The sequence below is a fragment of the Gnatocerus cornutus genome, chromosome 9 (assembly GCF_029298725.1).
Source record: "Gnatocerus cornutus isolate USDA-ARS CGAHR chromosome 9, icGnaCorn1.1, whole genome shotgun sequence".
Classification (NCBI taxonomy): Eukaryota; Metazoa; Arthropoda; class Insecta; order Coleoptera; family Tenebrionidae; genus Gnatocerus; species Gnatocerus cornutus.
This window is the reverse complement of record NC_142241.1, coordinates 2955710-2971620: the sequence shown is the minus strand read 5'-3', so window position 1 is coordinate 2971620 and position 15911 is coordinate 2955710. Positions and strand designations below refer to the sequence as shown.

Below are 15911 nucleotides of genomic sequence, written 5' to 3'. Positions count from 1 at the left end.
TTTGGTTTGTCGCTCCGTTTTTCTCGAAAGTCTTGCTCATTATTTGAATTTGGCGGTTCTGCTTATGTCAAGTGGCCATCTTGCTCCGTGGCGCCCTCTTCAGTACGCAGTGGACGACGTTGGTTCGTCATTCGTCAAAGCTAATATTTGTGGCTTTTGACAACGCGTTTAAGTAAACCAGTTTTTTACGCTATGTAAAAAAGTGCCCCCTTGAGACTAGGCCCTCCGTTTTCTCGAATAAGCAAGTGTGTAGCCGCGTGTATTTAGAAAAAAACAAAGACGACGGTATCGGCAACCTCAACCGGACTCAGGTCTACAATGGCAGCCAGCGATTCAGCAGGCGACGACTCTTTGTACCCCATCGCAGTTCTAATCGACGAACTTAAAAACGAAGATGTTCAGGTAAGCCCAAACCACGCCTTTTAATCATTCGAAAATGACGTCATTTATGTCTAAAGCTGCGGCTGAATTCCATCAAGAAGCTGTCGACGATAGCCCTCGCTTTAGGGGTGGAAAGGACGCGATCGGAGTTGATCCCTTTCCTAACTGAAACGATTTACGATGAAGATGAAGTCTTGTTAGCTCTAGCAGAACAGTTGGGTAATTTCATCACGTTAGTTGGCGGACCTGAATACGCCTACTGTCTTTTACCACCGTTGGAAAGTCTCTCCACAGTCGAAGAGACTGTTGTAAGAGACAAAGCTGTAGAATCTCTTCGTGCCGTCGCACAACAACACAGCCCTGCAGATCTAGAAAACCATTTTGTACCTTTGGTTCAGAGACTCTCAGCTGGAGACTGGTTCACCTCGCGAACGTCAGCATGTGGACTGTTTTCGGTAATCAACCATCAACCTAATATTCACACACTAAATATAATTCTTCAGGTTTGTTATCCAAGAGTCTCTGCTCAAATGAAAGCAGATTTACGATCGCATTTCCGCGCACTGTGCCAGGATGACACCCCAATGGTTAGAAGAGCCGCCGCCACGAAATTAGGCGAGTTAGCGCAAGTCGTTGAGTTGGAATATCTCAAAACTGATTTAATTCCAATGTTTTTGAGTCTCACACAAGACGAACAAGATTCTGTTAGACTGTTGGCTGTAGAAGCGTGCGTCAATTTTGCGGCGCTTTTCCCACAAGAAGACATCGAGATGTTTGTTATGCCCACAGTTAGGAACTGCACAGGTAAATTTCTTACCCTTTGATACCCGAGTCCGATATCAAGACCTTGACGCAATTTCCATAGTTTTTTTATGATAAGAACATAAAACTAATCATTTTTCAGGCGATACGTCATGGCGCGTCCGTTACATGGTAGCCGACAAATTCACCGACTTGCAAAAGGCCGTGGGTCCTGAAATCACTCGAACTGACTTGGTTCCCGCCTTCCAGAACCTCCTCAAAGATACCGAAGCTGAGGTCCGTGCCGCTGCCGCCAATAAAGTGAAAGATTTCTGTCAAAATCTCGACAAAACCCACCAAGAAAGCATAATAATGAACAACATTCTTCCTTGCGTGAAGGAACTAGTTGCCGACCCCAACCAACACGTGAAATCCGCTCTAGCTTCAGTAATCATGGGTCTGAGCCCGATCCTGGGCCGACATAATACCATAGAACATCTCCTCCCTCTGTTCTTAACCCAACTCAAAGACGAATGTCCAGAAGTCCGATTGAACATCATTTCCAACCTCGATTGCGTGAACGAAGTCATCGGAATCCAACAACTCTCCCAGTCTCTTTTACCTGCGATCGTCGAGTTGGCCGAGGATTCAAAATGGCGCGTTCGTTCCGCCATTATCGAATACATGCCGTTGTTGGCAGGGCAATTAGGTCGAGAGTTTTTCGATGAGAAACTGAACGCTTTGTGTATGACCTGGTTGATGGACCACGTTTTTGCTATAAGAGAAGCGGCCACTTTGAACCTACGAAAATTGGTTGATCAATTTGGCGCCGAATGGGCCGAGTCTACGATTATACCGAAAGTTTTGGCGATGTCACGAGATCAGAATTACTTGTATAGAATGACGTGTTTGTTTTGTATTAACGTGTTGGCTGAAGCTTGCGGAAGCGATATTACGACTAGATTGCTATTACCAACTGTTTTGAATATGGCGAATGATAAAGTTGCGAATGTCAGATTCAACGTGGCGAAGACATTGCAGAAGGTAGCGCCACATTTGGATCAGACTGTTATTCAGCCGCAGGTGAAACCCGTTTTGGATAAATTGACTGTCGACCAGGACATCGATGTGAAATATTCAGCGTCGGAGGCCATCGCTGGGATTGCTGGTAAGTACTTAATTACCCCACCATCTGCGCCGCTGTTTGTGTAAGAATGAAACCTTTTTATGTTTGTTTTTCTTGCAGCACTAGGTTGAAGAGGAGCATCAGAGCCGAGTAAGAAAGAATCTGATAAACATATTAATTACTAATTATTCTCGTAGATTGTACTATTATATTTGTTGTGCTCCTATGATTTAAAACAATGTGTAATATAGCGTCTTTAGAAAAAATAGTATGAAAAACTTTATCGGTAAATTGTCATTTTTTTGCTTTCCTTTTTGTACTTCTTACATTGTTTACTGTGTACTGTAAGTAGTCATTTCGTGCGATTTATTTATAGGATTATCAGTAAGAACTTTCCGACTCGAACTTAGTTTTGTCCAGTTTTTTTTATGTATTAATACTGCAGTTGTATGAAAATAAACATTTTCTTAAATTAAGACAGATTATGTAAAACGTACCTTAAGTAATGTACAGTATAGTATATAAGTCAGTCAACAATGAATTCGGTTTGTTCTTCTTCTATCCGAGTGGCGCTTTTTCTCCGAATCACAGGAGTGGGGTACTGAAACAAAACCATCATTGCATGTGGGGGCCCACTACCCTCACCATTATATCTCCTAGCGTCTTCCCACGGCTGTACCCGCAATCCCCCCGTCCGAAAATCCACCCAGGAGCAATCCCATCCGGGTCGTTTAAAATTTGATTGTTACGACAGGAGGTGTATAATATCCTCAATACCGCGAAAATGACCAACTACAACTTGTCAGTTATTTACATAAAACGGAACTAGATGGTCACCTGGACAAGACAGTTGATCACTACCAACAAAATGAACGCCGTCAAAGACCACCTTATGGGCACTTTAAGTTTACTGATACACCCATCGGTGTTCAAACTGTCTTCAGCTATCGAGTGCTGGTCCGCCCACACGTCATGTGACCGAATCTGTTGCAAAGGATCATGAAGACACTGCATGGGAAACCCCACGCGACAACAACTCCAAGGAACCGCCGGAAACAACCAAGTTTCATTTCCGTGGAACCTGAAAGAAGAACGTGACGATCACGTTTGAAAATGATCGGGTATTCACTGTTTAACCGTCTCTGATTTGTGGTTCACTTGGTATTGCCCCAACCAGGGGACTTCGTACCATTCTTTATACCCATGGGAGCCGCAACATTCCAATTCGTACTGAATTTTATCGATGGTAATCTTCCAGATTTCGTCATGAAGATATTTTCTCATTCCGATGTAGAAAGAATGACCCATCGAACGAACGACGTGTTTGTACACTTTTCTTGTTAGTTTCGCGAGGACGAAAAGATACGCGATGATGTAAAACCCCACACACGTCCATGCAAAGATCAAACTTCGCGTGCTTTTTCTGTAAAAAATAACGAGTGCGGGGCGAAGAGCTGCCAGAAACTTACTTGTATGATTGGTTGAGACATTTCAGTCGGATTTTTAGACCAAACAACCAACAGCAAATGTTGTTGAACCCGCAGAAAGCGACCACTGCGAAGATGTAGCACAGTTCTGCACGGTCCGAATACAAAACTGGAGCCACAGAAACGTAGACGTAGGCAGATAAACTTAACATTATCACACCCGTGAGTACTTGGATCATATTTAAGATTAAGAATATTATGCTCAAAAGTTGTCGCTGAGTTTGGGACAGTTTGAAAACCCCAATGGCCATAACAAGATGAAGTGACGTTGACAAGACATGACGTGCGACTAGATTTGAATTCTCGTGCGGAATTTCAAATTGGAACGCGGCTAACTTCAGGTTGGTGCCTTAAAGGATTGTGATGAAATAAAAATACAATATAAAGTGTGTATTGAATAAATCCTACAGCGATTTCTTCCCACATTTCGCTTCTTTCTTCAAAACTAGCGGCTCTAAAACAATGTAGGTTTTCCGTCTGATCAATTTGTCTGGAGTCTTGACAGTTTCTTTCGCAGGGAGCTTCCTAGAATCAGAATCTAAAGCTTCAGCCTCGTCGGTGCTTCCCTGTAAACATACCGTTTTCGTTGAGGCAACGTAGATTGTCGCATTCCTACCTCACAAGCTCTACTTTCTGTCTTGAAATTCTTAAAGTTGCTGGCTTTACTGCCAATAGGCGGGATGCGAGAATACGGTGTAAAAACTTCATCTCTATTCCAAGACATTTAACACAATCTTGACGACCTCATTTCAAGCTTTAAACTGATTTCTTAAAGGAGATTTTCAATTATTTATCATGCGCGACAGCGTCAGATCATTCGTTGATCAATAACGTTTCTATCTTTACAATCGTTATTGATTTTCCTATTATTAAATTAGCCGTTAGTAATTAATAGATGTGCGAAACTGGTTTTTACGATTTAAATTATTCAAAGTCGAAAATTTGAAAATGGCGCCTGTTCCATCTTTGTTCAACTCACCCACACAGGATATCTCTATCGCTCTTTAATTAAGATCTCGCGGTTGGTACCATTGAAAACCCAACTGATTTTCACAAACTGTCATTTTGATCCGTTCGAGTTTTCGCTTGTTTGAGGTAAATTCGTTCAATTTTCCACTCATTCTAGTAATAAGTCGATCGGGAGTCAAGTTTTATCGAATTTATTTGATGTGAATACAAAAAGAGAGTCGAACTGTTGCTTAACCTCAATTATTTCTTGTTGACATTTGAATGAAATTTTGATCCTTTTACTTAATTAGTGTGTTTACTATTTGTATTTCTAGCATCAGCAAGATGAGTGACCAAGAGAGTGACTCGCCGCCAGAAATGAGCCCCCACGACGTGGAGAAACTGGAGGAGTCTAAACTCAAAGCCAAGTATGGCAATGCAAAAGGGGGGCCCAAGCTCATGGGTGGACATTCTGCTTTTTTACAAAAACGTTTGGCCAAGGGCCAGAAATTTTTCGATTCTGGTGACTACCAAATGGCGAAACAGAAGTCTGGGGTTAATAAAGCACCACTGAAGACACCTTGCCCTGTTCCCAGTTTTGCAACAGGCGATGCTATTCCCACTCCAGAGACCGTGCCAGCAAGGAAAACCTCTATTATCCAGCCTTCAAAATTCGCAAATGTTAGTTAGTTAAGACTTTTTTAGATCTAAGTTTTGTAGTTGTTGGTTCTTTACTAATTTATTTGATTTACGTCGTTTGCAGCCTTAACCTTGTACCGTAATCTTGTACTTTTTTTTACATATTTTTTGGAGCTGTGGGGATAATCACCGATTGAAATCTTAAGTTGGTGACTACTGTAATGAGGCTTTGCAAGCAATATTACAAAGGATAAGTTTTTTTTAGGTTTATTTACTTGGAAAGTGGTTTTTGTACATTTTACATTTATTTACCTTAGTGATAACGCTGCCACAATAAAAGTTTAATACTGTTTCTTGTTTGAATTGGCTTCATTGGCTTCAAATCGAGTTAGTGACTTTTGCTGATTCAGTTGGCACTACTTTTCCCCTAGTTTGCAGTTTGTTTGACAAAAATGGCGTTGTGTTGTGCCCGTAAGTACTTTTTTTTCTATTAAACCAATCTCAAAATAAAAAACCGGTCAAATTTTTTGCCAATGAAATAACCAATTGTCCATTGTTATACTTTTCACTTTTTGTAGTGTCAAACGAAGTCCCGGAGCACCCGGTGGTCTCCCCATCTTCGGGGGCTATTTTCGAGAAGCGCATAATCGAAAAATACGTCCAAGAACACGGGAAAGACCCAATTAGCGGCGAGGAACTCACCGTCGAGCGCCTCATCGAAATTAAAAGTATTAACTCGTAATTTCTCTTCAAACCTAACCTCACTTTTTAGCTCCGCCGATCGTTAAACCGAAGCCTCCGAGTGCTACTAGCATTCCCGCGACTCTCAAACTGTTGCAAGATGAATGGGACGCAGTCATGTTATACAGTTTTACGCAAAGACAACAGTTACAAACAGCGAGACAGGAGTTGAGTCACGCTTTGTATCAACACGACGCCGCTTGCCGCGTTATAGCGCGGTTGAATAAGGAGGTGACTGCCGCGAGAGAAGCGCTGGCGACTTTGAAGCCCCAAGCTGGCATTACAACAGTTCCACAGCCTGCAGTGGCGGCGGAGGCTGGAGGCGTTGCCAATCAACCAACTGAGGACGCTGGCTTACCTGAGGAAGTCATAGAGAAGTTGGTGGATAAATCCAAAGTTTTGACGCAAGAGCGCAAAGCTAGGGGAAGAACAGTTCCGGAGGAATTGACTGTTTATGAGCAGTTGAGGAATTTTAAGACACTGGCGTCGCATCCTGTAAGTTATTTCTGGAGTTTTCTAGTTCTTAAGTTTTTTTCTAGGGTCTGCATTCTGCCAGTGTTCCCGGGATTTTGGCTCTCGACGTGCACAACTCTGACACCAGTAAAATCCTGACCGGCGGCAACGACCGCAACGCCACTGTCTTCAATAAAGACACCGAACAAGTCATCGCTATCCTCAAAGGCCATACGAAGAAAGTGACTAAAGTTATCTATCATCCCGACGAGGATCTCGTCATTACTGCTTCGCCGGACTCCACGATTCGCGTCTGGAACGTCCCGACGTCTCAAACAACTTTCCTGCTACGCGTCCACGAAGGCCCAGTCACAGGAATTTCTCTTCATCCCACAGGAGATTACATTCTTTCGACGTCAGAAGATCAACACTGGGCGTTTTCCGACATCAGATCAGGTCAACTGTTGACGAAAGTCGCCGATCCAAACAACATACCATTGACCACGGCCCAGTTGCATCCCGATGGGTTGATTTTCGGCACGGGAACGGCGAATTCGCAAATAAAAATTTGGGATCTTGAAAAACAATTGAACGTTGCCACCTTCACGGGGCATTCTGGGGCTATAACGGCGATTGCGTTTTCAGAAAATGGTTATTATTTGGCGACGGCTGCCGAAGACGCTTGCGTGAAGTTGTGGGATTTGAGAAAACTGAGCAACTTCAAGACTCTGAGGTTGGATGAAGACTATCAAATTAAAGATATGTGCTTTGATCAAAGTGGCACGTATTTGGCGGTCGCAGGGACCGATGTTAGGTAAGGAGGAAGATTTGACGGCAGTCAGTTTATTTGGGTTTTACAGAGTGTATCTATGCAAGCAATGGCAGGAATTGAAAGTTTTTAATGACCACACTGCCACGGCCACTGGAGTTAGGTTTGGCAAGCATGCGAGGTATATCGCGTCCACTTCCATGGATAGAACACTAAAATTGTATGGTTTAGAATAAGGTTTTAAAATATGTCAAGTTAGTAATGTTACATTACAATTTTCCAATAAAGTATTTAAGGACAATCGTGTTTTTATGTGGTGGTACTCAAATAATTAGTTTCTCGCTCCCTTCATCCTCCTCAATAGTTTTATCTCTTCAATAGTCTTTTAAAAATGTAAAAATCTAAGATAAATCGGTAGGTTCGAATAAGGTCACTAGATGAAAATATTTTCTTAAAAAAAAAAACAGATTTCTATCTAACTAAGGTTCATAAAAGCGACCACATCATGTTTGCTTCAAAAACAAAGTGGAAATTGGGATCTTGCGATTTTGCCGATAACATTGAGGATGATTTTTAAAGTGTTTGTTCGGTACGAAAACGACGTTTCTGTTAATCGTTTCACACAACTTAGTTTTCGGATTTTGTCATATACAAGGTGTTTATAAATGTTTCTAGCATCAAGGGTGGCTTTGAAATGTCAAATAAATTTGCCGCTTATTACAAATGTGGGTCTAACTTTACAACTGACATTTGTAGTTAACCTCAATCATCATCATCAATCATGGAGGAAAGTAAGTTTTGAAAAAAAAACTTCTAGTTGTGGTTTCAAACCTAAAAATCATAAACTTGGACACAAAGCCGTAAATGAAATGTGGTTGGCATTATAAATAATTTTCAGGATGAAAACAAAGCGGCAAAGCAATGCATGACAGAAATTTCAGAGCCATCTTTGATTCTAGAAAAATTTATAAACACCTTGTATATTCTAATAGACATTCATTACAAATTTACCTACAGTTTACCCAACGATCTAGTGCGGTTATGGCTTTGACTTTTTAAATCGTTTACAGCCACGATAAAATTGACCGCGACTGTTCAACAATAGAATTGAAGATATTGAATAAAAAAGGAAAATATCTCCAAAACTGGACAATAAATTTGTTTTCTGAAATTAGTTTGTATTTAAACACTTATTAGTCTTATACTTCTCAAGATTTTCGAGTTTTGCCCTTTTAGAGTGTCCGAGAAGTGACGCACCACCTTGAAAGGGGGTAATTGGGTGGAGTACCAAAAAAATGTTAAAAAGAAATCCACACTCTCCATTTTAAGAGTAAGACCAAAATAAAATTCACCTTCATACGAGTGAATGCAGTGACTTTTTGATGTAAATGTACTTTGCCACTGCTCTAACTTGATAAAACAGCGCAAATTTTAAACACAATTTGCATTAGATTTAAAATAAAAACTTAAATATTTGCATCACAGGTGTGTTGAAAAAAATTTGAATTCGCGAATATTTCCGCAAAAACTCAAAAAAGCTGAAAATTATACTTCTTAGACGTTGCGACGCCAAACAAACCGTGATAAAAAACAAATTTTTGCATCAGCTTCTAGAGTTTTGTCAACAAAAGAAATTTTCAAAATTTTGTCTTTAAAATTGAACACGATTTTGGGAGTGTTGCCGGACTCTGTATAGACCATCAGGTCACCTATGAAAATTTTCGTAGCGGATGTCGCATGGTTTATTTTGAAATGGTATTTGCGGCTACTAATTGTATCCTAACCTCTCTTTATTCACAGACTCAAAAAATTAATGAAATATTTTCCTTTTTTATTCAATATCTTCAATTCTATTGTTGAACAGTCGCGGTCAATTTTATCGTGGCTGTAAACGATTTAAAAAGTCAAAGCCATAACCGCACTAGATCGTTGGGTAAACTGTAGGTAAATTTGTAATGAATGTATGTCTATTAGAATCTTGTATATTGTTGTTTATAAATTTTTCTAAAATCAAAGATGGCTCTGGAATTTCTGTCATGCATTGCTTTGCCGCTTTGTTTTCATAGTGAATATAACTATCCTGAAAATTATTTATAATGCCACTTAAGCCAACGACATTTCATTTACGGTTTTGTGTCTAAGTTTATGATTTTTAGGTTTGGAACCACAACTAGAAGTTTTTTTTTCATGCAATTTATGAGAAAGTTGAGAGCAAAGAGTGAACTCGTAGACCAAGGATTTACGGTCTTTCGGCCAACAATTCTATCCTCAAATATTCTCAATAATTCACATTAATTACTTATCATTAATGTCATTCTCAAAAAGTTTAGATCAACGACATACTTCTACGCTGACAAAAGCATATCAAAGGTGGCCTTGATCCATTTTTTTTGTTTCTAGTATTATTTTGCCGCTTTGTTCTCATAGTGAACTATGTTTAACTACATTTAAAATTCCAGTTAATTGTTTTTGTCAAAATTTTTAATTTTCTGGCTTCAAATCATAACTAGAACAGTTTTTTTAACTAACTTGTCAGGTGAAAAAATCTAAACCTACATTTGTAAATTTCGTTTTTCGAATTTGCCGCTTTAATAGGTCCATTAGAGTACTTAATTTGGAGTCGTTTATAGGTATCTATAAAAGAACTAAAAGTAGGAAATTTTGTTTTTTAAGAATTGGCAGAACTAATTAATCTGGCTGTCACCTGTTTTCTGTCAAGATCTTGGTCAATTTGGATTCTACGATTCGTGTTTAATAAATTGCTGCGTGAATAAAAAATGTATCAATATAATTGAATTGTCCTTTGCGGCCAACAATAATTGTACCTAAATATATTAGATGTGAATACTGGCTGTGAGGTTAGGTTACGTTAAGTCAAAATTTAGTGATAGTGAAACTCGATAAATGTCAAATTTACAAAACTATTACCAATCGTGTAAAACGAAAAGTCTTAGAATTGGAAAATTTAAATTTTTTATTAAAAAAAGGGTGCAAATTCGAAAAAATAGTATAAAGGACTTGTTTTATACTGGCATTGGTGCACCAAATTGGCCATTATAAAACACGTTCTTTAATATACTATTAAAGTACAGTCCCACAGAGAGATCGATTTATGCAGCTTGATCGAATCTAAGGTAATTTGATTTTTATGTTTTATGAATGGATATTATTAACAGAATAGAAAAATGTTGCAATGTGAATCAGACTTTCAACTAAAACTCTATTGGCCCAAATGCTAGGTGGTGTTAAACCAAAGTTATCTTAGATTTTTGGTAAATCAGAGTGTATTTGGCGATCCGCATAAATCGAATTCTCTTTGAAACTATACTTTGAAGTTTGTTGTTTATGTCAGCCATTTTTGTTATTTTAGGTTAATTAAGGGAAGTGTTTAGGTTCCAGTTGATAATGAAACATTTAAGTTGAACTTTTGACATTGGAAACGTCAACTGCCCATTTAGTTACCACTTTTACCAACATTTAGGATGTTTTCTTTTCGCCAACCTTAGTAACTTTTATGTTTTGTGAATAAATAATTTTTAAAGTTACCTAATTACTATCTATAAAAGAACTCAAAGTAGGAGGAAATTTTGTTTTTTAAGAATTGGCAGAACTAACTAGTCTGGCTGTCACCTGTTTCCTGTCAAGTTCTTGGTCAATTTCACATTACGGATTTGATAATTCGTGTTTAATAAATTTTATCAATATAATTGAATTGTCCTTTGCGGCCAACAATAATTGTACCTCAATATAATAGATATGAATACTGGCTGTGAAGTTAGGTTACGTTAATAAATTATGTTAATAAATGTCAAAGTTTAAATTAAATTTGAAAATCAAGTGGCAAGTCGTGGTTACAAAACCATTATCAATCGTGTAACACGAAAAGTCTTAGAATTGGAAAATTTAAATTTTTTATTAAAAAAAAAGGGTGCAAATTCGAAAAAATAGTATAAAGGACTTGTTTGATAATGGCATTGGTGCACTCGTCCCATACACCGGGCACTCGTGCACCAAATTGGCCATTATAAAACACGTTCTTTAATATACTATTATAAACACCTTGTATTAGCGGATGTTTTAATGAGACATGTAAGACACCGAAATAGAAAAATCCCGATTTGAAAGTTGTTGCATATTTTATAATTAAGCCATTGAAGCCATTATCGATGCTTTTTTCTAGATGCGTATGTAATTAACAAATAATTTATCAGCACACTGGTGATTAAAAAACTTCAAGATTACCTTCAAACCATTTTAATCAATAGAACTACCACGTACGGTTGTACCAACCTCCTCGACGATGGACTACAACGACAAAACTCTAATGAAAGGCACAATTCCAGAAATATGAACACTTTTTTATTGAATTTCATTTCAGATGATTATTTAAAAATTTTAAAGTTCTTAGCTTCGGACTTATTCAAGTACAAAATAGTTAAAATTTTATTATGGGCTACATTATCGGTGCAAAGTGCTGCAACTGTTATAACAACCTACTATATGATATATGAACTAACCGGTGATGAAATTCTGCAATATTGCCCTGTTTTCTTTGGCACATTTCAAGTATAAATTTTTTTAAAAAGTTCTAACTAATTTGTAAAATGTATCTTAATTTGTAGTCATTTTCAGCACTTTTGGTCAAACTGGTACACGGTGAATTCATCGACAATATAAAAAATGAATTTAGGATTTGGACAATTGACAATGCTGGTAAAAAAGTTGAGTCGCGAATCAAGAAAGAAGTTTTTGCGCTTTCTGGATACGTTGTGGTTACCAGTATAACCATATTTATTGCTACTTGTACTCTTATTGTAAGTTGCAGTGGAGATGAAAAACTTTTTTTTATTACTTGTTTTGGTATGAAACATAAAAGTCACTTCATCGTAATTATTTACAAATTAACTTTTCCAATCTTGGGCTATGTAGTAATTGCTTTATGTTTCGAGTTCATGTATTACACTAAACATTTGAAGTACCAGATTCTGATGTTTAAAGAGTACTTAAGAAACATTGGAAAGCCTGTTGAGTCCATAGAAGAAAAGGAAACGTTTTATAATGAAATTTGCCAGCAAGAAATCCACAGAAGGTTAATTTTCTGCATTCAAAGACTTGACGAGTTCTTAAAGTAAGTAAATTAGCTTTCTTCTAAATTTTGGATTGTTATGACTTTTTTTGCAGTCTTTATTCAATAACGCTACGGCCAGTACGTCATTTAATAAGTTGTTTTATTTTCACAACTTGGCCAATGGTAATTGGTATTATCTTTTACTTTCTTGAATACGTAAGTAATGTAATTCTCGCCAATAAATTAAAGATGAAAGATTATAGAATATTTATCTGACTCCGGAAAATTACCCGAGAATATTCTTCATGGGATTTGGAAGTTGGTTAATTTTTTGTGGTTCTATTTGGACTGGTCAGTCATTGGAGGAAAATTCCACAGTGTGGATACAACACTAATTTTGATACTCAATAATAATATAAAAAATTTTGTAGGGAGAAGGAGCATTAGACATTCTTATTGACATCGCATGGTACAATTTAAACAAACGGAACAAACAAATATTTCTAATATTTTCAGAAAATCTTCTTAAACAACGAGGAATTGAGACGATATTGGTAAATTATTCAATTAACTACAAAATGGCACTTGCGGTAAGTAAGGTGAGAATATAATTTTATAAAATGCAACATGATTTTTTAGTTTTTAAAAGGAGTTTATTCAGTACTCTCTGTCTTGGTTTAAGTCCAGGCACTTGAGAAAACGAATAATAAATGTTTTTTTTAATAAAATTCTCAAGTCACTTAATTTTACATGTTCTCTATCTAAATTAAGCACTTTTGGAATTACATAACACATATAAATAAATTTATTTTTTTTTCTCGGAATCAATAATAGCTATTTATTCATTAAGGAAATAAACCTTCATACTAATCCCGAGATTGTAAGTGATTCCTGATCTACCGCAGGGAGCGAGGGCACTTTCAATGTTTATTCCAGAAAATAATACAAAATTTTTCTCCTATACATTCGACGAATCGGAGACATTTATTTTTTCAAATCAACCAATCACAACAAATTTTTTCTGTAAATCTCACTAGTGAAATTTCCGTGACTATTCCATGCTTATAAGATAAGTTAACATCCAATCAGATTTGAGATCTACCGTGGTATTATGGCGCCAAGCCTTGTCAGACAATTTTGAGCTCACTCGTTATATTACCTATGAGAATTCAACTCACCATAGCTTCGACCAATGAGAACCATTTATTTTTTCAAATAAACCAATCACAGCAATTTTTTATGGAAATTTCGCGCGACACGCGATCTGTCAGTTGCTTTACTTATGAAAAAATATCTTCAAAGCTCAAATTTAAATTCATCAAGCAGTTTGAACATACCTGTGTTTTCTTAGCAACAATGAGGGAGTAAAATGCGACAGGAATAAAATAGTATATTAAAAACGTGTTTTATAATGGTCAATTTGCCATTGTATGCCATTATAAAACAAGTCCTTTATACTATTTTTTCGAATTTGCACCCTTCTTTTAATAAAAAATTTAAATTTTCCAATTCTAAGAGTTTTCGTGTTACACGATTGGTAATGGTTTTGTAACCACGACTTGCCACTTGATTTTCAAATTCAATTTAAAATTTGACATTTATTGAGTTTCACTGTCACTGAATTTTGACATAACGTAACCTAACCTCACAGCCAGTATTCACATATATTTAGGTACAATTATTGTTCGCCGCAAAGGACAATTCAATTATATTGATACATTTTTTATTCACACAGCAATTTATTAAACACGAATCGTAAAATCCAAATTAACCAAGAACTTGACAGCAAACAGATGACATTCAGGGTAATTTGTTCCACCAATTCTTAAAAAACAAAATTTCCTACTTTGAGTTCTTTTATAGATAAAGTCCGTTTTTTTATTAAAAAACCACCAACACCGCACTCTCCCACCACTTTACAACCGGCAACGTCGTCGATGGTGACTTTTTGGTGATAAAATCAAATAGGTTAGTTGCCTAATTGACAATTTGATTACACAAAACGGCCTTTCAGGCTGTGCCGAGTCTTTTCACTATTAAATCCTTTGATTTGCAATCCAACACGCTGTAAAAGAAACGTTTTTAACGGAAACACTGCCTAATTTTCAGAAATGTCAAAAATTTGACAACTATTTTCTCACCAAAAATCTCCCTAGGCAACGTTGCCGGTTGTAATGCAGGGAAAGATTGCGGTGTTGGTGGTTTAAAAAAAAAACGGACTTTACCTATAAACGACTCCAAATTGATTATACAACGTGTTTATAAATGTTTCTAGCATCAAGGGTGGCTATGAAATGTCAAAGAAATGTGCCGCTCATTACAAATGTGGGTTTCGATTTGTCAACTGACATTTGCAGTTAACCTCAAACATGAAGCAAAGTAAGTTTTGAGAAATAAACTGTTCGAGTTGTGGTTTAAAACCCGAAAATCGAAAACTTGGGCACAAAACCGTAACTAAAACGTCATTGAAGTAAGTAACATTATAAATAATTTTCAAGATAGTTATATTCACCATGAAAATAAAGCGTCAAAATAGTGTACGACAGAAATTCCAAAGCCACGCTTGATGCTAGAAACATTTATAAACACCTTGTACTAATGGACGTATTAAAGCGGCAAATTCGAAAATAGTACTTTATTGGGCATACAGAACCAGATTATATTTTGAAGAATTTTCCAAATAACAGGACGAAAGCATCCCACAAGATGTTCTGAATGAAGCTGCAGTTGCAGTATTCAATTTATTGCTAGAAAAATCAAAATGGATTACCTAAATAATATTTTTTTTGAAAAATTCTCCAAAATTGAAAAAAATCTTGTATGATACATGTGAATAAACAAATTTTATGCACCTCACCTCGTGTGCTAAACTGTTTTTTCGTTGGATAAAATTCGTTTTTATTCACTTATACCATTAAATAGCCATTTGTACGAGTTATGGTAAAAGTAGACATTTTGGTCGTATTCTTAGCAACTAAAAAAGTATCACATTTTAGCACTAGTGTTAAATAGTTGCTAACTTTTAGCAGTAGAGTTAAAAAACACCAGATCTGTTAAATGTGTTAATCGTTAATTGTGATTCCTAAAATCGTCGGTTATAAATCCACGGCTGTGTAAAAAAGATAGTAGGGAGACCGGTGTCAATTGTAACAAAATATATAATATTTGTTTATAATAAGATTATTTAACTATTTAAAATTTTGAATTTATTGCAGTTGAAAACTGAAAAACTTAACAGACATAATTCTGAAGTTTAAAATTCCAATAACTTTTCAGTTTTTCAGTTGACAATAACAACACACGGATTTAATTTAATTAAAAAAAATCAAATAACTAGGTTCTTTGATCAATTCATATCACAATGACGTTTGATTTGCATTCCAGTTTGGCAGTTTGGTGAGCTTACCATAATTCTATAATTCTATAATTATTATTATTTTACTTTCTACAAATTTTAACTTTTTACTGTCAGACCAGACCATGTGTTACAATTGACATTGAATAACTTAAACAAACATTATTGGTTTTATCTAATGTGTTTGGCCATAACCCAAACAC

At 36.7% G+C, this 15911-nt stretch overlaps 4 protein-coding genes and 1 long non-coding RNA gene across 6 annotated transcripts; 3 read left to right on the top strand and 2 right to left on the bottom strand.

Annotated features, from left to right (window-relative positions):
- The first annotated feature begins 79 nt into the window (after positions 1–79).
- On the top strand, positions 80–2724 carry LOC148167801 (serine/threonine-protein phosphatase PP2A 65 kDa regulatory subunit-like). 2 transcript variants are annotated; one of them, XM_088045212.1, is made up of 5 exons: positions 80–402; positions 459–836; positions 885–1185; positions 1286–2290; positions 2375–2724. In XM_088045212.1, the coding sequence occupies exons 1-5, from the start codon at positions 319–321 to the stop codon at positions 2377–2379; spliced, it is 1773 nt and encodes a 590-aa protein (XP_087901338.1). In that variant the 5' UTR covers positions 80–318; the 3' UTR covers positions 2380–2724. The 2 variants fall into 2 exon arrangements, with proteins under 2 accessions (XP_087901338.1, XP_087901337.1); XM_088045211.1 differs by having other exon boundaries at positions 2369–2724.
- Positions 2725–2774: 50 nt separating this feature from the next.
- On the bottom strand, positions 2775–4085 carry LOC148167800 (peripherin-2-like). Its single transcript, XM_088046116.1, has 5 exons — positions 3718–4085; positions 3378–3671; positions 3086–3329; positions 2894–3040; positions 2775–2849 (listed from the first exon to the last, which is right to left on the bottom strand). Exons 1-5 carry the CDS (start codon positions 3984–3986, stop codon positions 2775–2777), a joined length of 1029 nt encoding a protein of 342 aa, XP_087902242.1. The 5' UTR covers positions 3987–4085.
- A 25-nt stretch (positions 4086–4110) lies between these two features.
- LOC148167799 (uncharacterized) lies at positions 4111–4502 on the bottom strand. The gene is made up of 2 exons (XR_015770718.1): positions 4352–4502; positions 4111–4301 (listed from the first exon to the last, which is right to left on the bottom strand). It is a non-coding gene; the product is annotated as an uncharacterized LOC148167799 (long non-coding RNA).
- A 229-nt stretch (positions 4503–4731) lies between these two features.
- On the top strand, positions 4732–5672 carry endos (endosulfine alpha). Its single transcript, XM_088045985.1, has 2 exons — positions 4732–4830; positions 5019–5672. Exon 2 carries the CDS (start codon positions 5029–5031, stop codon positions 5371–5373), a length of 345 nt encoding a protein of 114 aa, XP_087902111.1. The 5' UTR covers positions 4732–4830; positions 5019–5028; the 3' UTR covers positions 5374–5672.
- Positions 5673–5710: 38 nt separating this feature from the next.
- On the top strand, positions 5711–7586 carry Prp19 (pre-mRNA processing factor 19). The gene is made up of 5 exons (XM_088045984.1): positions 5711–5793; positions 5901–6050; positions 6095–6558; positions 6603–7330; positions 7377–7586. The coding sequence occupies exons 1-5, from the start codon at positions 5775–5777 to the stop codon at positions 7519–7521; spliced, it is 1506 nt and encodes a 501-aa protein (XP_087902110.1). The 5' UTR covers positions 5711–5774; the 3' UTR covers positions 7522–7586.
- Positions 7587–15911: the final 8325 nt, after the last annotated feature.